This window comes from Oreochromis niloticus, linkage group LG20 (genome assembly GCF_001858045.2).
Source record: "Oreochromis niloticus isolate F11D_XX linkage group LG20, O_niloticus_UMD_NMBU, whole genome shotgun sequence".
NCBI classification, from domain to species: Eukaryota; Metazoa; Chordata; class Actinopteri; order Cichliformes; family Cichlidae; genus Oreochromis; species Oreochromis niloticus.
In genome coordinates, this window is record NC_031984.2 from 6,874,884 (window position 1) to 6,899,167 (window position 24,284).

Below are 24,284 nucleotides of genomic sequence, written 5' to 3' on the forward strand. Positions count from 1 at the left end.
TTTGGGCTCAATAAACACAGGGCAAAGGACCACATCACAGAGGTTTTATTTAGAAGACAGCCGAACTTGACATTTTCAGGAGTTTTTAGTCTTAACAGCCAAACTGACAAACATTTCTGTTTGGAATGCATTCAAGAACACATTGCAATCAATTATTATCTGTTAATGCTTGTTTTAATACTCCTCTCCTTCCTCCTCTCCCTCGCCCTCAATGGAGTCGACTCCCACCTCCTCATAATCCTTCTCCAGAGCTGCCATGTCCTCTCTGGCCTCGGAGAACTCTCCCTCCTCCATACCCTCACCCACGTACCAGTGAACAAAGGCACGCTTAGCGTACATCAGATCGAACTTGTGGTCGAGCCGAGCCCAGGCCTCTGCAATAGCAGTGGTGTTGCTCAGCATGCACACAGCCCTCTGGACCTTGGCCAGATCTCCACCAGGAACCACAGTGGGGGGCTGGTAGTTGATGCCAACCTTGAAACCAGTGGGGCACCAGTCCACAAACTGGATGGTGCGCTTGGTTTTGATGGTAGCAATTGCAGCGTTCACATCTTTGGGCACCACATCACCACGGAACAAAAGGCAGCAGGCCATGTACTTGCCGTGGCGAGGGTCACATTTCACCATCTGATTGGCTGGCTCAAAGCAGGCGTTTGTGATCTCAGCGACTGAGAGCTGCTCGTGGTAAGCCTTCTCTGCAGAGATGACTGGAGCATAGGTGGCCAGGGGGAAGTGGATACGGGGGTATGGCACCAAGTTGGTCTGGAACTCTGTCAGATCAACATTGAGGGCACCATCAAAGCGGAGGGAAGCAGTGATGGAGGACACAATCTGACTGATCAGCCTGTTCAGGTTGGTGTAAGTAGGACGCTCGATATCGAGGTTCCTACGGCAGATATCGTAGATGGCCTCGTTATCTACCATGAAGGCACAGTCGGAGTGCTCTAGGGTGGTGTGGGTGGTCAGGATGGAGTTGTAGGGCTCCACCACAGCGGTGGACACCTGGGGAGCTGGGTAGATGGAGAACTCCAGCTTGGACTTCTTGCCATAGTCGACAGACAGACGCTCCATCAGCAGGGAGGTGAAACCAGAGCCGGTGCCACCGCCAAAGCTGTGGAACACCAGAAAGCCCTGAAGACCAGTGCACTGATCAGCCTGAGGACAGAGAGGAGATGACAACCAGGCATGAGTTACTTCATTCAATTATTTAATTTGTATATACATTTTATACTAGCTGCTTTGAATTCACCCACCAGTTTGCGGATCCTGTCCAGAACCAGGTCAATGATCTCTTTGCCAATGGTGTAATGTCCACGGGCGTAGTTATTGGCAGCATCCTCCTTGCCTGTGATCAGCTGCTCAGGGTGGAACAGCTGGCGGTAGGTCCCAGTGCGCACCTCATCTATGCAAAGAAGGACATTTAATTAGTTTTCCTTTAAAGACGTTTTAATTTTCCTACATTATTGTTCAGCGAGGAGTGATGACACTTACCGATGACAGTGGGCTCCAGGTCCACAAAAACGGCTCTGGGGACGTGCTTTCCAGCTCCAGTCTCGCTGAAGAAGGTGTTGAAGGAATCGTCTCCTCCTCCGAGAGTCTTGTCACTGGGCATCTGTCCGTCCGGCTGGATCCCATGTTCCAGGCAGTACAGCTCCCAGCAGGCATTGCCGATCTGGACACCAGCCTGACCAACGTGGATGGAGATACACTCACGCTGTGGAGAGAAAAGAAAAAGAAGAAAAAGGTCATCTATCTATATTTAATTTGGATTTCATTCCACATTTTGTCACTGCTTTTAGATGTAACCTCTCTCAAGACATGCATCTTAAGATTGGGCACATTTAGTTGCTCCCTCTATCTGAGATGAGCAGTGCAGCAGGAGGTACCTCCCTGCACCACAAACAGCAGGGAAAAGAAATGCCTGACAGCAGCAGCCCCCGCAGAGGCAGGACGCTCTCCTCTTTCCTCCAGTGTTTTTTGTCCTCTTGTCCTTTTATCCCACTCTCTTACCTCTCCCCCTCTTTTGCAAGCAAAAGCACACATGCAAATTGATTTCCCTGTGCAAAGGCGCACAGCCTGGAATATTCCACTTGTTTCTATGTCTTGAGGATGCAAAATCACAGTGAAGAAAACATAAAATCAATCTAGCTAATTACATCTATGTCTTTTTGTAATCCACGAAACCTTAATTTGGTCCTAATTAAATCATCATACAGGACACAAATCGTCTTTGAGAGTGTATGTTTATTTAATATTTCAGGACAAATATAAAAATAGAGGCATTTTGTTGTGTCAATTTATTTTCTTTAACCTTTAAATTAAATTAAATTAAAAACACATTTGCTGCTGCATCCTATGAATTAAAAATGATAGCTGCAATTTAATTTCTCCATCCATCCCCACCCAATCTGCCCCTCCCTGCCTTTAAACAGGGTCCTGCGTTTAAGGTGCCAGATTTATGATTTTTACGTGTTAAAATGACAAAAAATGTGAATATTTACTTAAATAATGCTAATTATTTATATAAAAAGCAGCTCTATTGCCTTTATTGTCAGTCTAAACAACGCCACTCTGTGCATTGTTCTCATCTCTACACAATGCCAATCACATCGTGCCACTGCCGCAGACCAAATCTGTGCATCATCTCTGTAACACGATTTGTTTTCACGCTAAAATATATCTATATCAAGTGTTTCGGTAACAATCTAGCTATTCTATGCGTTTATGTGTCTGCTGAGTTTTAAAAATGGTTTTCTAGCGATGGGAAACCCGTTCAACAACCGAGACACCGGCGCCTGACTAACCTGAAATTCCACCTTACAAAAACGGTTTCAGAGAGAGGAACGAAGGGAAATATCTTACCATGATTCCGTCTGAGGCTCAAAGAGGAAGAGGAGAAGGAGAAAATGTGAAGAAAGAGGCTTTTAAAAAAAGGGTCTGTTTGCGTCGCGTGTAGTACCCAACGGGGTCGATGCAACAACTGCTGAATGGGAGGGCGGCGCTACCAGATTTATACAGGCAGGGCAGGGGATTTGCTCCTGTGCACAGTGGAAAAAAACGCGTTTACTACCACCATTTGGTGGCTAATGCAGTTCTGACATAGCTCCTAAGTGTTTTTGCAATTAAATATGAGAAGTACAATATATTAATATTTTAGAAGCCAGCATTGAAATAAGATAAATCGTGATTCTTACTAGTGATTATGTGGGTATGTTACGTTTTTTTGTTGGGGTGAAAAATATTCTCATACATTACATGACAAGAAAGACTGTCCACGAGCTCCTTGCAATGTAAATTTTAATAGCAGCAGCAGCAGCAGCAGAAGAAGTCTGAATCCATTTTCACTGAATAAAGGACTAGTTCAAACAAAGCTCATTTATTATGCATAGAGGCTTGAGCATCTATTATTTAGGTGTGGCAAGCTGCAAATCAATACAAAGCTGTCCTCTTTGGTGAGATTTCGACTGTAAATATTTGTGGATTTTATTTTTTATTTTTCCACAAATGTAGTGCATTAATATCGATGCTTTTGCTGCATCCACCCCACTGGTGCTGGTATCATCCGGGCACCCATGTTGGAGGAGTCTGCCATGGTATCTGCCTGCCATGCCAGCTCCTCGGCTCTCCTCCCTCTTTGTCCTAGATTCTCTGCAATGATGTCATTCAGTGGGCCGATCACGTGGCGGCATGTCTGCCTGTGTGTCCGTTGTTCAGCAGCACCCAGTGTGGGTTGAGCTTCTTCTGGTTCTGCCCAGTTTGAGGAACTGAAATTGGCTGAACTGCAGTTTATGTGACATAATGGCTGTGTTAGAGAACCTAAATGCCACTAAGACTTAACAGTCTGCAGTTACAACATTAAAACCCGTCCCTTTAAGCTGTCTGAAAATCCAGTTGAGAATGGGAGTCACCTGAAAAGGCATGCAGCTTAATGCTTTTAAGTAAGGCTGAAAGAAAAAGGGAAAATCCTTGATGCAGTATAGTAGCCACCTAAATGTGGGATCTCTCATTAATTATTCAGCAGGGCAGTGAGGATGTATGATTTACAGCCAGCCTTTAGTGGTTGCTACACTCAAAATGAACTGCAGGAGATGAAAGAGAAGGACAGGAAGCAGCAATGGCTGACAGCCAGGACTTCTTGAGAGAACATTCTCCACTCCCCTTCCTCCTCCTCCACCTCCTCCTCCTCAGCAGCTGTGAGACAGGGAGGGTCTAAGCAGCTGCTCACCAAGAGGAGAGAGGGAGGATGGGAATGCTGTAGAGATGGGAGTGGTCCTTCATGGCATTGAAACTTACCGCAATGCATCCTGCAAACTGGGAATCTGATACCCGACAAAGTGACCAAGCATCTTTTCCATCTGTCACAGCAGAGCTCGCATGCTGATGGCTTTAACGCAGGTGCAGGCAGATCAACGACATGGATGTGTATTCATCATCTAAGAGAGAAACAGAGAAGCATTTCAAGCTTTTGTTTGTGTGAGGCTGTTAGGGCGGGGCATCTCCTCACAAGAAAACTGGACTGGAAGAAAATTAATAAATAAATATAAAATAAGAAAATCAGAAAAATAAAAGCGATAATAATTTAGCTGAGAATGTAGGCCAGATTTCTGATGTAGGTCAGTATATTGAGTGCACATAAATCACAGCATCTCACATAAAGAAACACAGCTAAACCTACACACAATTCAAAATCACTGCGACAGCTGCTGTCATTTAGTTTTTAGATCTAGATTGCATCATTGAAATCTGCATGGTAAAATATGCAGAAAATTGAAAATATAGTATAGACAGACTGAAAATAAAATGCAAAATAATGTGTACAGTAAATGGAAATAGCAAGTTTGTGTGGGTACATGAGGGATTGAAAAGAACGAAGGCAACAATAATTTGTTCAACCTCAGATCTGTGGCATTATATATTGCAAAAATAAATAATATAATGCACTGGTTTCCAAATGTGACATTGTGAGACAACTATATTTGATTAATTAATTATTAATTTAGTGCAGGAGCACTCTGCATGCATTCTTTTCCTCACGCTGCTCACCAGTTCAAGCATTTCGCCAACAGCTTCAGCTTGCCCGGGGATGTCAATGGCGCTCAGCGGGAGCAGATCATCAATCAAGAAAAGTCGGTGCTAAATAAATGGATGAAACACTTTAAGTCAAAGAATTTAATCAGAGAACAACACCACAGATTGCTGAACTGTCATATAGTGTTGGATAAGCGTTGAGGTCTCTGCATAGTTACAGGAAGAATGATTTTATTACCATTTAAACAACAACCTTGAATCAAACACTGCTTGAGCTTCAGTCACGGTGGATTGTTAATTGCTAACCCTTTACACCATTCTTGGTCACATAAATCCTGGAAACCACAAATCCACAAGTACCAAAGTCTAAGCACAACATCACAGTATAACGGAAATAATGATCACAGCATGACTAAATTAAGTATTTGAAGGTAAACATTAACAGTCCCATGAGGGTTTGTACTTCCCTGTACAGGAATGTTCTTTACTTAGAAAAATGAAATAGAAAAACTGAGTACTATTATGCTCCTGTGTATCTGGGCAAAATGTATGGATATCAGTATTATAAAAATGGTAAAGGCGTGTAAAGTTTTTACAGATGTCAAGTCTGAGGGTTTTCCCCATGGGCGTCTATGCGGAGTCCCCCCATGTAACCATTAAAAAGAACGCATGATTCACTTTTCAGACTTGGAAGCTATGTCCGTCTTTTATACAATCTGTATTTTACATACACTGTGTGGCAATATTCTTGCTCAAAAATTCCAGGTGGCATGCTTGGTCCAGATATTAACCCACAAGAATCGCTGGTGCCCATTCCCAGCTTGGACAAACCGTGAGGGTTGCGTCACGAAGGGTCTCTGGCATAAAATCTTTCTTGCATCAAAAGGGTGGGTGACATATAATATTGCTAGCTGTGTTGTTGTTGGAGATGATGGCACTGATGGAAGAACACAAGGCACAGATGATGGTAGCAGAGCTATGAGAGGCACAGTTGAGATGGTTTGGACATGTGCAGAGGAGCAGTAGTAAATATAATGGGAAAAATGATGTTGAAGAGAGCTGTCTGGCAAGAGGAAATGGGGAAGACCAAAGAGCAGATTCAGGAATGTAGAGGGGTCAGTGTGAGAGGAGAGGATGCAAGGGGATAGTGTTTGCACATGCAATTTATGTGGAGCTATAAACAATATTAACTAAGCTATAAAATATAATTACAAGATCTAAATTACGGGTAATATAATCATATATACTTAAAAGTGTTTACACAACCTTTAATTCAATAACTAGACTGTCTCATGTAAGCAGAGCATAAAATCAGGACGATCAAAGGTAAAAAAACATGGATTTTTTAATGCTGACACAACTGGTTTCTTGGGATCCTTTTTTAGATGATGAGAAAAGACAATAAAATCTAGTCTCGTTTTCCATCTGCTGTTACTGTAAACACACATCTCTCGGGTCTGAGTCTCAAAATAAAGCAGCCCCTCGTTCAATGGGATACCACTTCTGCCTCTGGGACAACTGTTGTCATAGAGTTTCATTTGTTGTTAGCAACCAAAGTGCTTAACTCCCTGCGAGTTGGCTCATGAAAACCAATTTATGGTCCGTTTCACTGAAATCTGAAGGTTTAAGAAACCAGAAGAGCCGCATTCACAGTCTCAAGAAAGAGTGACGCTTTGGATGAAGTGCACCGTGCATGGAATCAGTCAAGCCCCACCCTGACATCCTCATGACATTTTTCAGTTTTCACTGGCTCGATAAGACAAGGATGCATGCACATGTAGGGAAGAAAAAGCCTGTTTCTTTACAGACCAAGGCGTGATGATAGATTTTAGGAAAAACGTGGCTTATATCCCACCACAGAGGCAGCTGCAGTGCAGGCCCTTAATGCTACTATTTAAGCTGGACCACGTGACCACCAGATAAAGGCGGTCTATGTGGATACTGGTCTGTATCCAGGCAACTCCTTTATTCATTTCCTAGCAACCGTTAAATCTTGGGAGGGGGGCTGGGGGTTGGGCGTCGTTGGCCTACATGTCCCTCACATATGACTGGGCAGTTTGACCTCTTTTATCTAAAGAAGACTGGAAAACAAAGCCAAACGGCTGTTAATCTGCTCAATAAAACACCACATCTATCATGTAGAAGGCAGTAAATTTTGAACAGTACGTAAATGTACTGTATGCATGAAATCCTACAAAGGTCATATCAAAAATACATGTAACAGTGATGGTTTGATAATAACTAAAGTTTTTTTTGTTGCCAGCCAACGTGGATGGGTGTTTAAACTCCTCTTTAGGTTAACTGCAAATGCACATTTTATAATATAGCCTTAAGGAAAAGTAAGACACTGGACGATCCATATATATCCGGTGAAAGGCTTGAAATTCAGTCTGATGGTAACAAATTGGAGGGGCGATTTGAAGAAAGATGAGCTGATTGATTTGTATTGGAAAATGTGAAATAAAATAAGATGTATTATGGATAAAACCTGATAAAATCAATTATAAATAAAAGTGAATACAGTTTTCAATATCAGATGCAGAGAATAGTCCACTTTTTAAGTGTTTCTTGAATTTTATTACAAGCCTTCCCATTAGTTATTTTGTTTTTGTTTATTAGTTTTAGCATGAGGAGCGACATATGGAGAGTTTGTGTAGAGCAGCCCGGGTCTGTCTGGCACAAACATGCTGAAAATTACGCAGCATTTTTCCCATAATCAGAGGCGCCATGCTTGCAGCACAATACGGCAGGATAGTAGGGTGGGGTCTGCTGGGCGGCCCTTGTAGTGAGGAGAACCGCTTATCCAATCGAAAACCGCGGAATGATTCGAAACGTCAGACTGACGGGAGATTGGCCAATAGGGCGCAGCAGCCACCGGCGCCGGGTCTTCCCTTGCATATATACCCCTGTCCATCCTCATGTGCGCCATTATCTCTTACATCGACCCCATAACAGTCGAATTGTAAGACTGCTTGTCGAGGAGCTTCTGCCAACCTCCACCGCGACTATAACATAACAAAATGGTAAGAACTTTTAAAAAAGCTTTGTTAACAGGCCATACTTGAGGCACACTTAAAAAAAAGGAAGGTGGGTGTGATTTGTAAGTTGAACTCTTACAAGGGAGGGTTGCTTTACCTTTAAATGAAAAGTGGGATTTAAAACTGTGTGGCTGATTTTGCTAAATAGATATTCAATTTCTTGCAGTATAGGGTGGAGGTTTTAGTCCCAGCTTGAGATGGGGAGATGCTCTGACGCCTTTCAATTGGGGGACGTGGCGGGCAGACCGAACAAAAGAGGTTTTCAGGGGTGGACAGAGGGAATAATGGAGGCTTCAGTCCAGCCGGTGACTCTGCGGTATTTTATTCTCTCACTGGCATGACTAAAGCCCCGGTCATCACTAGTCGTGACTGCGACGGGCTGTAAGGGTAATTCAAGTCACTGGCAGGGAGAATGGCATTAAGCTGTATCAGCTTAAAAAGAATGCCCCACACCCACAGTAACCCAATCCTTAGGGAAAACTGGATGAAAATGCCCTGTCAGCGCGGCAAGCCATTAAAAATGCATGCGAGTAACGGACTCTCCCGGGCTGATAGTTACCGCACTGATGCACAGCCAGCCACCGAGCAGATGTACAGCCGGCCACCTAGTAGCATTTTCTGTTATAACGGTTTAGTTTCAGTGATGAGACTAAATCAGTGGCATTAACATATGGAGAGACCTAACACTGAATTAAAATGATCGATTCTCTGATGGCAAAGATGGCGCTGGAAGCGTAACTTCGAGGGGGGGGGCAAAAACCGCATTTTGGGGCTAAACCGGCAAACTTTTGAGCCATTTTTCCACATTTGACTGGTGGTTCAACGCATGCAGTTATTACGCTGTAAAATCAATACCCGTGGGTATTACCATTATGGCTGCCTTGCTTCCTTGACTAAACTTTTCTCCTTTAACGGCTCAACCTTTTCTAATATTCACGCTTCCCAACGAATTTCACCGGCCCCGACGTCATCGGTTGCCAGAGTGAAGGGTTTGTCGCATAGCAACGCGGTTCCAGACACAATCCAGTGCACCTGTTGGGCGGGAAAAAAAAATAAGACTAGTTGTTGCTAATAAAAGAACATGTTTGGATCAGTAAAAGTGACTCTCACCCACAACGATTGAATTAAGAAAAACACTTTGAACACTTTATTACTTTTTTTGCTTGCACTACAAATGAATACATTTACAGCTAAATTAACCCCCCCATTATCGCTTTGTTTTCTTCTCTCCACAGCGTGAGTGTATCTCCATCCACGTTGGTCAGGCTGGTGTCCAGATCGGCAATGCCTGCTGGGAGCTTTACTGCCTGGAACATGGGATCCAGCCAGACGGACAGATGCCCAGTGACAAGACCATTGGAGGAGGAGACGATTCCTTCAACACCTTCTTCAGTGAGACTGGAGCTGGAAAGCACGTCCCCAGAGCCGTTTTTGTGGACCTGGAGCCCACTGTCATCGGTAAGTGTCATCACTGCTCGCTGAACAATAATTCAAGCAAATTAATATGAAAATACCTTTGAAGTGTAGCTAATGTAATGTCCTTGTTTGCATAGATGAGGTACGTACTGGGACCTACCGCCAGCTGTTCCACCCTGAGCAGCTGATCACAGGCAAGGAGGATGCTGCCAATAACTACGCCCGTGGACATTACACCATTGGCAAAGAGATCATTGACCTGGTTCTGGACAGGATCCGCAAACTGGTGGGCTAAATTTACAGCAGCATGTTTCAAATTTATCTTCAGAAAGACAAATTAAATAAAATAATCACTGGTTGTCATCTCCTCTTCTGTCCTCAGGCTGATCAGTGCACTGGTCTTCAGGGCTTTCTGGTGTTCCACAGCTTTGGCGGTGGCACCGGCTCTGGTTTCACCTCCCTGCTGATGGAGCGTCTGTCTGTCGACTATGGCAAGAAGTCCAAGCTGGAGTTCTCCATCTACCCAGCTCCCCAGGTGTCCACCGCTGTGGTGGAGCCCTACAACTCCATCCTGACCACCCACACCACCCTAGAGCACTCCGACTGTGCCTTCATGGTAGATAACGAGGCCATCTACGATATCTGCCGTAGGAACCTCGATATCGAGCGTCCTACTTACACCAACCTGAACAGGCTGATCGGTCAGATTGTGTCCTCCATCACTGCTTCCCTCCGCTTTGATGGTGCCCTCAATGTTGATCTGACCGAGTTCCAGACCAACTTGGTGCCATACCCCCGTATCCACTTCCCCCTGGCCACCTATGCTCCAGTCATCTCTGCAGAGAAGGCTTACCACGAGCAGCTCTCAGTGGCTGAGATCACAAACGCCTGCTTTGAGCCAGCCAATCAGATGGTGAAATGTGACCCTCGCCACGGCAAGTACATGGCCTGCTGCCTTTTGTACCGTGGTGATGTGGTGCCCAAAGATGTGAACGCTGCCATTGCCACCATCAAAACAAAGCGCTCCATCCAGTTTGTGGACTGGTGCCCCACTGGTTTCAAGGTTGGCATCAACTACCAGCCCCCCACTGTGGTTCCTGGTGGAGATCTGGCCAAGGTCCAGAGGGCTGTGTGCATGCTGAGCAACACCACTGCTATTGCAGAGGCCTGGGCTCGGCTCGACCACAAGTTCGATCTGATGTACGCTAAGCGTGCCTTTGTTCACTGGTACGTGGGTGAGGGTATGGAGGAGGGAGAGTTCTCCGAGGCCAGAGAGGACATGGCAGCTCTGGAGAAGGATTATGAGGAGGTGGGAGTCGACTCTATTGAGGGTGAGGGAGAAGAGGAAGGAGAGGAGTATTGAAAGGGACCTGAAGGCATTAGTTAAAAAGGAAATATTTGACTAAAATGTCTCCTTTAAAGCATTCCAAATACAAATGTTTTGTCATTTTGGCTGTTCAGTTCTAAACCCTTGGAAATGTCAAGTTTGGCTATGCTCTAAATAAAACCTCTGTGATGAAAAAAGGTTTAACTGTTTGTCTTTTAAATATTCAGTGATTTTCAGAATGATTTTTAAATATTCAGAAACTTTATGACATATTAGTCATGAGTAAGTAGCACAAAAATGTTTGAATCATGTCATTTACGATGTTTCAAATTCATATGTTTTTAAACATGCATGCAAAAAGCTGATTAGTTTTCTCAATTGCGTTCCAATCTTTTTTCTTCTTGTAATCGATACATAAATCCTACAGCTGTGTTTATAAATACTGTTCATAAATACATATTTTAAGTATTAGGGTGAACGATTGCTTGAAGTTTCAATGTTTAAAGTCAAGCTAAGAAAATCAGTTTTCAGCAGGTGTTTAAAATTCACCTGCTGAATATCTGACTGATTCAGCTGACCTGAATGACAAAGGAAGACTCTTTCAAAGCTTAGGTACGACAACTGTAACAGCACCAGCCTGTGTGTGACCCACCTGCCACAAACTTTAATACAAAAGCAGTAAATTTAGGTCGAGTAATGAATAATATAAACTAACCACCTCCTATTACCAGTTTTGATTAAGTTTTTATATAAATAAATATGTTTATGTAAATATATAACTTGGCTGTGGCCCGCCTGCAGTACCTTTATGGTCCACCAGGGGGACCAACAGTTTAGGAATCCTTGCACTTTGACAAATCTTTTGACCGTAATGAGGATCCTGAGGTTTACAATGCGGTCTTCAAAATTAAACTGTAAAATAGTATGAACTGTTAAACTGAAACCTTCAACTCACAATAGATCCAGGGTGTGAGACTGGAAGGAGACACAAACCCAGCCTGATAGTGTCACAAGCTAGTGTGCTTCTCGTGTCCCAAGCCTGAATAAAGGGAGGGTTGTGTCAGGAAATGCACCCGATGCAAAGCTTGGGCTAAAGCCAATATGTGGATCCATCTGCTGTGACAACCTCATGGAAAATAAGGCTGCAGCCAAAAGTATTCCACTACAACTAAAATAAAAATACTGAACTGACAGCTGTAGTGAATTACTCTTCAGGTCTGGTAAGTCCACACAGGAACTATAAAATTAAACTATAAGAGGAACCTCAGATGGGAGGCACTCTCACCTGACCTCCTACTTTACTATTGTATATAATGAAGCCAAGCAACGTCTTATCCTGACCCTCCAAAAGTTGAATCTGTTCATCTGGACGTAGCGTTTTGTGGGAGAAACGTTTTGTCACTCATCCAAGTGACTTCTTCAGTCTCAGCTGGCTGCAGGTTTCCCCAAACCTTATAAACAGGACATTTGCATAATGACTGAAACCAGCCCACAGAAGGAACAATGGGCTGTGAGGTCAGTTCCTTAATCATAATTATGCAAATTCCCATGACCATTGATCAACAATCACTGACCAAAACCCACTGATCAAAGAACAATGATCAATGGCCATGAGTATCATTCACAGAGAGTTGGGGAATGGCTGCAATCACAGCATTGTAAGATGGCGAAAGATGTACCCTTAGGCCCCCTCCTCGGTTTGGGGAAACCTGCAGTCAGCTGAGACTGAAGAAGTCACTTGGATGAGTGACGAAACGTTTCTCCCACAAAACGCTACGTCCAGATGAACAGATTCAACTTTTGGAGATTTACTTTCCTGGATGACTGAGAATGCATCAAGACGTCTTATCCTGACCTTATAAAAACATCTGGAGTTACAAAAGGTAAAAAGTACATAAATAAGGTTAGGTGAACATTTTTTTCCAGGACTTTAAGTGCATTGGTATTGGCGCAAATTTAATATTGAAACTATATGCTATGATACTTTTTTTTAGCCCCACAACCTCTGAAGTACAGGAGATATCCACATGAAATGTTCAGGGCTGAAAAACACATTTATGCTCTGTTACAAACTTCAACAAAATAGAATAGAATAGAATAGAATAGAATTCAACTTTATTGTCATTGCACATGTCACAGGTACAGGGCAACGAAATGCAGTTTGCATCCATCCAGAAGTGCTTTAGCCATGATATAGATATATTACAATATATATATTAGCAATAATATAGATATGTAAGTATATTACACAAATGGGTCTATTATGGTATGTTATAATGTACACGGTATGAAGTATGTTATGAATATGCTATAACTATAAGTATGTACAGGCTGTAGTGAGTACAAGCTATGTACAGGCTATGAACAGGATATAAATATGAAAAAAAAACTATACAGAATATGAAATAAAAAACTATACAGAAATATGAGATATACAGTTATACAGAAATGTGAACTATGCAACTTATGAACAGTTGTAGGATTAATAATTATCGTATGTACAGAATGATTATTTACACAGAACTATACAATAGTGCAGTTAAGATAAGTGAGATATGTGGATAATTTCTACAGAGGCTATATAAAGTGCTAGTGGTTGTGAGTGGTGGTTCAGTCCATGTTATTATTGTGTGTTTGAGGGTACAGTTGTCCATTGTGTGTGTGTGTGTGTGTGTAGGTGGTTGTGGGTGTGTGTATGTTCAGTCCATGAGTTTAACGTGGGTCAGATGTCAGGAGGCAGCGTTCAGGAGCCTGACAGCTGTGGGGAAGAAGCTGTTCCGGTACCTGGTCGTCTTAGTCCGGAGGCTCCTGTAGCGCCTCCCAGAGGGCAGGAGGGTGAAGAGTCCATGTGATACATGGACTCCATGTGATACATGGAGTGGGTGTGAAATACATTTCACACCCACTCCAAGTGGCACAATCTACAAACAAAATCTTATTTTTGCTCAGAATGATTTTCTATGACTACATTTAAGCATCAGTATCATAGGATATAGTTTCAATATTAAATTTGCGCCAATACCAATGCACTGCTTATGTTTAAAAGCAGCGGTGCCCTGGATATTTTTGTCTATTTCTGATAATTTGTTTGAGAAAACGTCCGAGTACAATATATGGGATTGATGGCTGGTCGCATTAAGTTATCATATAAAAGTTCTTCTTTTTACCTAAATTTTGATACCAGGTTTATCTTTTATTGTTGTGAAAAGGAAAGTTTTTCACAGGATTTTCTAGACCTGTAAAAAAACTGAGTGAGGTATATGATTCAGTAACTCAGAGAAGCACCTTTAGCAGCAATAACTTGGAAGTAATCATTTTCTGTATGACTCGATTGGTGTCTTGATTCAGTGTAGAGGAATTTTGGTCCACTCTTCTTTAATACAGTGCTTCATTGGTAATTTAGGTTAGCAAATATTTGTTATTGCACAGCTTTTTAAAACTCCCACCATAGCATTTCCAGTAGGTACAGACCTTGACTTAAACTGGGCCACTGCAAAATCTGGACTCTTTTCTTCTTCAGCCATTTTCATATAGATTTGCTGCTGTGTTTGGGAACTTTGTTCTGCTGCATTACCCAGTTTCAGTCAAGCCTAGCTGTCAGACAGACGGCCTTACATCTGACTCTAGAATACTTTGATATACTGAGGAGCTCATGGGTGACTCAATGACTGCAAGGCGCCCAGGTCCTGTGGCTGCAAAAAAAGCCCAAATCATCACTCCTCCACCGCCATGCTCACAGTTAATATGAGGTGTTTGTGCTGATTGACTCTTTTTACCAAATACGGTTGTGTGCATTGTAGCCAACCATCTCCACTTTGGTCTTGTTTGTCCAAAGGGTTGTTACAAATCAGATACTAACATAAGCTGTGATGCTGTGTTGTTTTTTAGAGACCATGGCAGCCCTTCCAAACAATCTGTAGTTGTTCAATCTTTTTCTAAGTGTACTGACATGAACTTTAACATTTAACATGCTAACTGAGGTCTGTAGAGTCTAAGATGTAAGGACTCTACAGATTACAGGCATTCCACAGTCAGGATGTGCTTAGTTTTTCATACATTGGTTCTGCATTTTGGCTCAATTTTTGTTAAATAAATGATGTGTCATTGTTCATCTGAGGTTGTATTTACCTGCTTTTAAGACCTCGTCTTATCACCCGATATGTAAAGCCTTAAGCGTGATTTATGGTCCTACTAATGCGTCCGTCTGTGTACAGTGGATGAAAAGGGGTTTTTACACACCACTAATGTGTTCCCAACTCCACATCACCGAATTGAGTGCTGAATGACTTACAAATGGGCCGGAATGGGGGAGGGAGCGACAGCGGACTGGGAAAGCATGAAGCATAAAACGAATGTTAAAGATAAAAAATTACAGCATGAAAAGTACAAACAGTGGCTGCGGTGGACAGTTTTCAATACTTATTTCCTATTCAGATCCTTGCACGTTATAACGTTGCTGTTCTCAACAGATGGCTGATGGACCAACAAACAAGAGTAGCCCACATATTTTTCACACTGCCTCCATCTACAGCAAACACTCTCAGCATTCCATAACTACCTGTCTACCTGCCTTCACGCTATCACAGCTCAAGCATAAAACAAGCATTAGAACTTTAAAGGGTCTATTTTCTTTTTTGGCATGATTGCATTACAGACAAATTGTACATAAAGTAATTATTCTGATGAAAAAGGATGCCCATTAGTGTTATAGGGATTAGTACTGATGTTAAGATGTCAAGCTCATTTTAAACCGTTTATATTCTGTTTAATCTACAGTGATTTATCATATTCTATAACATAACATGTTTGTAGTGGCTGTCCTGTAAGGAATGCATACCTCCAAAACAGCTTTTAATGAGCTCAGAAAAACAGCTCAACTACTTGATTAAAGGGTTAAAAAGCATAATAAAATATATCGATAAATAAAAATTACAGCTGAATTAAAAGGCTTGAGCACTCTGTGACATGGTTAACTGTCAGTATTCACAGGAGGATTACAAATATTAATGAAAAAGTAAGTTCAAGATACTAATACTAATCTGAAAGTGTTTGTGGAGCCTTCATCTGTTCAGTTTATTAAACAGCAAGAAGCGACTGTGCCACAAGATGGCAGTATAATACAGGATAGACGCAAACACTTTGCTTTCACTTTGGGACATTTTAATTTCTGCCTGCCTATTTTTTTTTTTTTTTTAATTTAACTGAACTGCTGAACTGAACGAACTGAACAAAGGACTGCTTACTTTGCTTTGCTTTGCTTGCTCTGACACAACGCCACTGCTGTAGCTGTGACTTCTTCTGGGTCAAAATAAAATTCTAGCCCTTTTTCACTTGCCTTTAAAATTTGAGATTTGTGGAATGGGAGTTGTAAATGTAATTGTAGTTTTAAACAGAACTTAGATGTGATTTTCAGGCTTGAAATTTTCACATCTTCTCCCTTTAAAAGTAATGAAGACTCACTGAAAAGGCAAAAATGCAACTTAGAAGACATCATCTTAAAATACCTAAATTTAGGCTTGGGACCTAAATATTCATATAGTATAAAAATATTTTGCATGCATTTCATTAAATATGCTAATAGTAAAAATATCAGCTGATTCCTAAGGTGGTCAGGTGGGATTTTTCTTTTGTAGAGTTGTATAATGATTTTCAGTCTTTTAGGCTTGCTATCCTTGAAAAGAAGCAGTGTCTTGGAGCCATTTCAGATAGCAGTCTTCTCTAAACTCAGACATTTTTATTCAGTTTGCCAGTTTTTAAGCATGCTTTTTCTTCGTTTGTCTACCACTTGTCCAGTTCCTATAATTTTTTAAAAGCACATTTGCTAAATATTCAGCTAACTCTATGGGAATCACCTGTTGGTGCAAAATACCATATTATGTCTGTCTAAGTGGGTTATCATTAGCATTTTTTATAGATTCCCCCACTGAAACTGGAACAAATAATAAGTGAGTTACTTCGATATGCTTGAATCCTTCACAGGTCAGTTTTAAGTGGGTTAATAAACAAACAGAAATTCCTCTGAAATTGGTCAGGTATTTGTATTTGCTGTAACTGTTGCTCCCCTATTGGCCAACTGGATAAATAAAGGAAAATAGGGTACATGGATTGGACTGAATGTGAGTGAAAAAACAGCCAATGCCCAAAGAAAAACTTTCAGGAAAAGTCTGGAGAATTATTGCTCAAGTTCTAGGAGAACTATTGTTACTTAAAAAAATTCTACAAGAAGCACAGCTCAGGGGAAACAAAGCATAAAGAAAAAAGAATGGCTCAAGACTTAATAAAGACTTAATGTAAGATTACCCTCCATGTTTTGGGGGGTGGGGTGGGGTAATTTACTTTTTGTGTAAGTCAGTATGTTTGTGTTTTTACTTTGTCAGGCTTCCTGTTTTGTGGAAAGAAGAAAAAGCTGTTTTTCAAATGTGCTCTATAAATACATCTCGCTTGTGACACTTTGGGCCCCGAGCACCAGGTTAGGAGACATAAATCTACAGTGTTTAGAGGTACACAGATATTTAAAAACAAGCCTGCAGCTCCAAAATGCATCAGGTCTGGTTAAGTAATAATGTCATATGTGATGACAAGTTTTTTTTCTTACAAAAGGTTTTTTTTTTGTTTTAAATTTTGCTGATAATAATGCTGCCCTTATTTTTGAGGGAGTCTTTTGGAGTGGATTTCTAAGTGTCATTTTCTTTATTTGAATACTTCTCCCAACACTCTATATTGTGCTCATAATACTCACTGAATGTCATTTAACTAAATAAAGCAGGACTGTGGAACTCAAGGTATATCCCACCCTCCAAGAAGCAAGTCTCACCATTCTGTAGCCGGGATGAATCTCCTCCAGGCACTTGGACATAAAACCGGCACGTATAGAATCACCTGTTATATCAAAAAAACGCCTAAAAACTTATTTTTCTTCCAAATAGGGGTTAAAAAAGTTTTTTTTTCCTCGGGAAAACATATCTTTTTCTCTGTTTACTTTAATTGCCATGTCTTTCTCTTACAATGTATCCTACAATATTTGGTAGATGCTGTAAAGTATGAATGAAAACAGACAATAAAAACTTAAATGTGAAATCACTGGAAAAAAACGCACACTTCCTGCCTGAAACACGCTGCTGGCAGCTGGGATTGCCTCACCTTCCTGAAAAGTTTGTGCCGTGTCAGGCTGAACGTGACGCTTACAATCTAACCAATAGGAATAGGGCTCATGTGACGTGACCCAATCAGATTCAGCGGAGCGTTTCCGGCGGGTGAGCGAGTATAAAAGGCCCCGCCCAGACTGTACGCGTCAGTTGCCTCTTACACAGGACTCATAAAGGCCTATTTGTGGGAGCTAACGTTTTTCGCGCTTCCTATTCCTCATTTTAATCCTGAAACTTATCAACATAAAGAAACATGGTGAGTGTTAAGTTTTTTTTTTTGGTCTCATCCTACAATTAAGTTTAAACTGAAGTTATATCACGTGGTAGCCGGTAATTCAAATCAGCTGAAAGGGTCATTAAGTTCAGCCATTGTACTTTAATAGCGAGAAGAAGCTAACATTTCAGGCTGCTAACCAACCCCAGTGTTCAACAGACTTTTAGTGTATTTTTGGTGTAGCGTGACGGGGCACAACCCAAATTCCAAGTTCAGCCTCGTCTGTCTGTTTCCGGCTTTTCATGCGCACATTGACCTAGTTGGCAAAGGTCAGCCTGCAGCATTCCTCTGATTAGCACCTCTCTGAAGAGGCCTGGCCTTTGTGGAATTGAAGCCACGGACTCGGCAAACAGAAGGAGCTCACTTAAAGCTTTATGGGGTTTTTTTTGTCTTTTGTTTGGTTTGATGTGAAAATGTTTGTTCTTGACACAAAAGATTTGCTTGTTCCTTTGCTTGATGTACATGTGATATTTCTAAAGGGCTCAGATGTTAGCCTTCAGGGGGATATAATCATGACTGTGGCATGCAACTGCTAACAAAGAGCCTTATTTATTTTCTTCCTCTTCCTCATGTCTCACATTAGTTCCAGAGCAGGCCTGAACATGTGATGAGTAGCTTTTAGCTACTACTGGGATTAAAAAAAAAAATAGAATGGATGCCAAATGTGACTGGTTTGGGTTTTTTTTTTTTTTTTTTTTTTTTTTTTTTTTTCCCTCTCTCCACAGCGTGAGTGTATCTCGGTGCACGTTGGTCAGGCTGGTGTCCAGATCGGCAATGCCTGCTGGGAGCTTTACTGCCTGGAACATGGGATCCAGCCGGACGGACAGATGCCCAGTGACAAGACCATTGGAGGAGGAGACGATTCCTTCAACACCTTCTTCAGTGAGACTGGAGCTGGAAAGCACGTCCCCAGAGCCGTTTTTGTGGACCTGGAGCCCACTGTCATCGGTAAGTGTCATCACCGCTCACTGAACAATAATCGAGGAAAATTAAAACATCTTTAAAGCAAAACTAACGTAATGTTGTTTGCATAGATGAGGTGCGCAGTGGTACCTACCGCCAGCTGTTCCACCCTGAGCAGCTGATCACAGGCAAGGAGGATGCTGCCAATAACTACGCCCGTGGACATTACACCATCGGCAAAGAGATCATTGACCTGGTTCTGGACAGGCTCCGCAAACTGGTGGGTGAATTCAAAGCAGCTAGTATAAAATGTATATACAAATTAAATAATTGAATGAAGTAACTCATGCCTGGTTGTCATCTCCTCTCTGTCCTCAGGCTGATCAGTGCACTGGTCTTCAGGGCTTTCTGGTGTTCCACAGCTTTGGCGGTGGTACCGGCTCTGGTTTCACCTCCCTGCTGATGGAGCGTCTGTCTGTCGACTATGGCAAGAAGTCCAAGCTGGAGTTCTCCATCTACCCAGCTCCCCAGGTGTCCACCGCTGTGGTGGAGCCCTACAACTCCATTCTGACCACCCACACCACCCTAGAGCACTCCGACTGTGCCTTCATGGTAGATAACGAGGCCATCTACGATATCTGCCGTAGGAACCTCGATATCGAGCGTCCTACTTACACCAACCTGAACAGGCTGATCAGTCAGATTGTGTCCTCCATCACTGCTTCCCTCCGCTTTGATGGTGCCCTCAATGTTGATCTGACCGAGTTCCAGACCAACTTGGTGCCATACCCCCGTATCCACTTCCCCCTGGCCACCTATGCTCCAGTCATCTCTGCAGAGAAGGCTTACCACGAGCAGCTAACTGTATCTGAGATCACAAACGCCTGCTTTGAGCCAGCCAATCAGATGGTGAAATGTGACCCTCGCCACGGCAAGTACATGGCCTGCTGCCTTTTGTACCGTGGTGATGTGGTGCCCAAAGATGTGAACGCTGCCATTGCCACCATCAAAACCAAGCGCTCCATCCAGTTTGTGGACTGGTGCCCCACTGGTTTCAAGGTTGGCATCAACTACCAGCCCCCCACTGTGGTTCCTGGTGGAGATCTGGCCAAGGTCCAGAGGGCTGTGTGCATGCTGAGCAACACCACTGCTATTGCAGAGGCCTGGGCTCGGCTCGACCACAAGTTCGATCTGATGTACGCTAAGCGTGCCTTTGTTCACTGGTACGTGGGTGAGGGTATGGAGGAGGGAGAGTTCTCCGAGGCCAGAGAGGACATGGCAGCTCTGGAGAAGGATTATGAGGAGGTGGGAACAGATAGCTTGGGAGAGGATGATGAGGGAGAGGAGTATTAAATGGCTTAAAGTTCCTGTGCCATTTATTGATGTCATAAATAAAGTTTGTTCAATGACTGCAATTTATGTCTTCTTTTTAAAATATATGAATATACTGTAAAGGACACTCGATATCAAATTCTCAAATTTAGAATTTCAGTTATATTAGTTCTTAATCTAACTTGTGTGGAATCAAAGGGCGCACATGATGCTGTAATCCTTTCTGGTATGCACCACTTTAGAAGCCAAAAATCTGCAAAGCCCATGCATCACACAAAGGGTTGAGCCTTTCTTTTAGGTCAGAGCAATCATAACGTTAACATTTCAAAATTCCCCACTTAATAAAGATCTCATAACTTGATTTCACATTTTTCATCTCATCAGCATCCATCTGTAGCGGCTCTACATCCCAAACCTTGCAAGACCCACTGTGGTTTAATATAATCTAACGGGTGTCTTGTGTGGTCCCTAACAGTGTTTGAAAGGAAAACTGATGAAAGTCTAGTCACTTGGGGGCAGTGATGCTCCACAGATGTTCTGAATCAACATGTTGAAGCTGATCCACACTCACATTGTTCGTGCTCCACTTGTTTTATCCATTTCAGTTCATGATTTAGAGGTATTCATTTCCCAGTGAGGTACAGTGATTCTCATTACTGAAGTGGCAGTCCAGGCTTATGCCCACAAAAGTCACTGTGCACCTCAACTATAAGTTATGCCAGTTCATACAGTTTTGTAATGAAACTTAATCATGTCGCTGATAAGTTGTTGCAGTGTGAGCTCAGTTTAATTACAGTTTACAGTGAATCGTGTTAACCACCATGACTGATGAGGACAATGAGCAGATGGGTCAGACTTTGTGAAGTACCCTCACATCTATAAAACAATAAAGGTGCCATTCATCAGGTCGTACAGCTATTTTTAAAGCATGACCGTTTGAAAATTGCAAAACAAATGGAAATGTGTTGAGGATATTGTGAGCACAGTCAAATGTTTTAGCGACTGGTGTACTCTGGAAAAATGTCTCTCCCATTTGTCTCCAGCTTTGTCTCCGCATGTAATTTGAGACATATGTTTGCCCTCTCATAACTTTGTCTACATTGTTCTATGTGTCTAAGGTTTAAAATATGAATGTCTTTTTTATAATGATTATTTATTTTTTAATGGAATAACAAAGTGACTTCAGCCAAATGTCCCCGTTCATATTGTCTGCTGCCGCCTCTGCTCATACCTCCAGTATTTCTATAGGATGGATGAGAAACAAAAAATAGAAAAGCAGAAAATAGCCCAGATTTCAGAGACTCCAAGTAATAGGATTTAAAAGATGAATTGCAATGGCAATTTTAGCTTTATCTATTTTTATGTTTTTCTAATAAAATGGTGCATGATTTCCTTTTAGTACTGTCATGTATATCCCTGACACTAAGAGGCATTACTTTTAAATAACTGCAACATAGGTTTGTCGGGAACTGTAAGAGATTAAATATTCTCAAGTATAGAAAACTCTGAATGTCAGCAGCCTCATACAACTTACTTCTTATTAAACCTGTGAAGTGGACGTGTAACACTGTCAAAAAGAGGCCTAAAGACAGAATGTGGGGTACCCATAATGTAGGTTATACAGTAATTGATTCATCATCATGCAGGAAATGTCATACTGTCAATAATGGCAACAGCACCCTGCCACCTGGCATTCCTTCCCCTCGGTGCACCCCTGCTTGACAAGAGGCCAAAATCTGATTCCACACTGTATGTCCTGATAAGTTAGATCGTCCACCAGCCAAGGACATCTGCGTTGAGAGAAGCCCTTCACGCAGGGGCAGTGCCAGAGCATAAGCATTGGGCGGGAACCCAACTTTCAAAGGGGTGGATTTGGCTCACATCAATTTACTGTTTCAAGTCCATTATGTGCAGGAGCTTATTATAGATACTAAAAGTGAAATAAAAACTGAAACTAGGTGTTAGAAAAAGAATGAACTGAAACAAAAATAAAAACTAAACAGAAGGTTAACTAAAATGATAATGCACTTACAAGATTAACTAAAATAAAATAAACACTAAATCTTATTTTTGGTCTTTGATGAGGTCAAATTTGTAAATCAGTTCACTGAGACAAGGATGTCTACATAACCTGAAAATGTTTATATACACATTAAAATATAAAGCTAACAGTGAAACTGAACATTTTCAATTAATAAAAATGAAACTGAATGACTCAATCCGCTGTGGAAACTAAAATCAATTGAAATAAAAATTAATAAGAAACATGTAACTCTGATGTTCAAAGCTATACTTGTAGTCACGTAACAGAGCCATAAAAGAGAGGTTATAAGCAAAGATGCAAAGCAGAAAAACCCGTTGGATTTACATTACATTTAAAACAGCAGGTCTACTGCAGGAGGCTTTAATAAACTTCTAATTTGGCCACATTTACAGGCTACACAACAAATTCAACTGAAGGATAAATAACCGACTTTAAACTATCTGACGAACAGATATTCTTAACTACAAGCATTCAATTGGCTAAATTAATTCACCACATACTAGAAAAGTTGGAGTCACACTGTAGAAGTTCTCACCCCATTTTTATTTTTTTTTCGATTGTCTCGCCAGATCATGCATTAAAGCTGCATGAGCTGACGGATGACTGTTTTTACTATAGCTCCAAAGACAGAGTGTAGGATCATCGTCTTCAGTCATACTAGTGATCCTTATGACTGTATTAGCACTAAGCCTGAGCTTCGATATTTTTTACTGGAGTGACTTAGTGCAGATGTTTATTTTAAGTTCTTTTAACCGTAAAACTTATTTATATAATTTGGAAAATGTATCGGTAACATTCAGATGATGGGGAACAAAGACCTTTTTAAACATACCTGAACAGCAAATGAGGCGATTTCCATAACCTGTTTTCTCACATCCTTGTTGCTGTTTTTCAACCTCATCTAGCTTCTCTTTCAGGCAATAACCCGATTACCCAATCTGCATCATTAGTACCTTTCCACTGAATTTCCAACCTTTTCACATAATCCTGAACAACAGCCACAATTTTGGCAGTATTATTGCCCATCTTTAGATTCACACCTGCGTGCTGTCGGTATCTCTGTTAGAAGAGGAGTGAGAAGGTGGCTGAAGTCAGCCTGGAACAAAAAAATCAGCAAAATTTAAGGATTGGTGACCAATCAACTTCCAACATACTTTTCTCTAGCTCAAGGCTATTATTTAAAACCGCTCTGGATCAGAGCTTTTAGTTGAGATTTGAGGTAGAGGTGCACACAAACCTGAGAATAGAAGTTCCAGATCCCACTATTAGGACTCATTTTTTTTCCGTTCCTGGGATCTCTTGGACAATTTAGTGCAAAACCTTCTGGTTGGAAGAATCAGTGTTCTTTGCAAATAGGTGGCAAGTGACCAGATCCATTAAGCCCAGATGTTAGATCTTCATAATGTTTCTTTATAATTCTGAAGTCGATAAAAGTCAAATGTTCATATGAAAGTGTAATATATCCATTCTTCATATAATGAAAAAGCCCTAATAAGTTCTTACAACCATTTTGCACTCCCCAAATATTTAAGAAATCGTAAGAAAGCACCAGCAGAGATCTCCACCCTACCGTCTCGTCCATTTTAACCAATAGGCACAGGCCTCATGCGACATCAAACCAATCAGATCCAGCAGACCGTTTCCGGAGGATCTGCGGTTATAAAAACCACCGTGTAGCAGGAGCTGGTCATTTATCTCTTACACAGGATTCATAAACGCCTGTTTGTAGGAATTAACTAATTTCTCCTCCTTTTCCTCATTTCGGCTCTGAAACTTC

General features: G+C 41.7%; 2 protein-coding genes across 4 annotated transcripts; one reads left to right on the forward strand and one right to left on the reverse strand.

Moving 5' to 3' along the window:
- Positions 1-30: 30 nt before the first annotated feature.
- On the reverse strand, positions 31-3,019 carry tuba1c (tubulin, alpha 1c). Its single transcript, XM_019350145.2, has 4 exons — positions 2,863-3,019; positions 1,492-1,714; positions 1,254-1,402; positions 31-1,155 (listed from the first exon to the last, which is right to left on the reverse strand). The coding sequence occupies exons 1-4, from the start codon at positions 2,863-2,865 to the stop codon at positions 175-177; spliced, it is 1,356 nt and encodes a 451-aa protein (XP_019205690.1). The 5' UTR covers positions 2,866-3,019; the 3' UTR covers positions 31-174.
- Positions 3,020-7,894: 4,875 nt separating this feature from the next.
- Positions 7,895-20,546, forward strand: LOC100701978 (tubulin alpha-1A chain). Of its 3 annotated transcripts, XM_019349719.2 has the most exons (5): positions 7,895-8,051; positions 9,302-9,524; positions 9,620-9,768; positions 9,865-10,791; positions 20,437-20,540. In XM_019349719.2, the coding sequence occupies exons 1-5, from the start codon at positions 8,049-8,051 to the stop codon at positions 20,482-20,484; spliced, it is 1,350 nt and encodes a 449-aa protein (XP_019205264.1). In that variant the 5' UTR covers positions 7,895-8,048; the 3' UTR covers positions 20,485-20,540. The 3 variants fall into 3 exon arrangements, with proteins under 3 accessions (XP_019205264.1, XP_019205261.1, XP_019205263.1); XM_019349716.2 differs by lacking the exon at positions 20,437-20,540 and having other exon boundaries at positions 9,865-11,008; XM_019349718.2 differs by lacking the exons at positions 7,895-8,051; positions 9,302-9,524; positions 9,620-9,768; positions 9,865-10,791 and adding exons at positions 18,068-18,210; positions 18,954-19,176; positions 19,263-19,411 and having other exon boundaries at positions 19,510-20,546.
- The last annotated feature ends 3,738 nt before the right edge of the window (positions 20,547-24,284 follow it).

Coding starts and splice junctions, on each gene's coding strand:
- tuba1c (XM_019350145.2), bottom strand. Junction 1,403..1,491: donor CCTGGAGCCCACTGTCATCG/GTAAGTGTCATC, acceptor TTCTTTGCATAG/ATGAGGTGCGCACTGGGACC. Junction 1,156..1,253: donor TGGACAGGATCCGCAAACTG/GTGGGTGAATTC, acceptor CTCTGTCCTCAG/GCTGATCAGTGCACTGGTCT.
- LOC100701978 (XM_019349716.2), top strand. Junction 9,525..9,619: donor CCTGGAGCCCACTGTCATCG/GTAAGTGTCATC, acceptor TTGTTTGCATAG/ATGAGGTACGTACTGGGACC. Junction 9,769..9,864: donor TGGACAGGATCCGCAAACTG/GTGGGCTAAATT, acceptor TTCTGTCCTCAG/GCTGATCAGTGCACTGGTCT.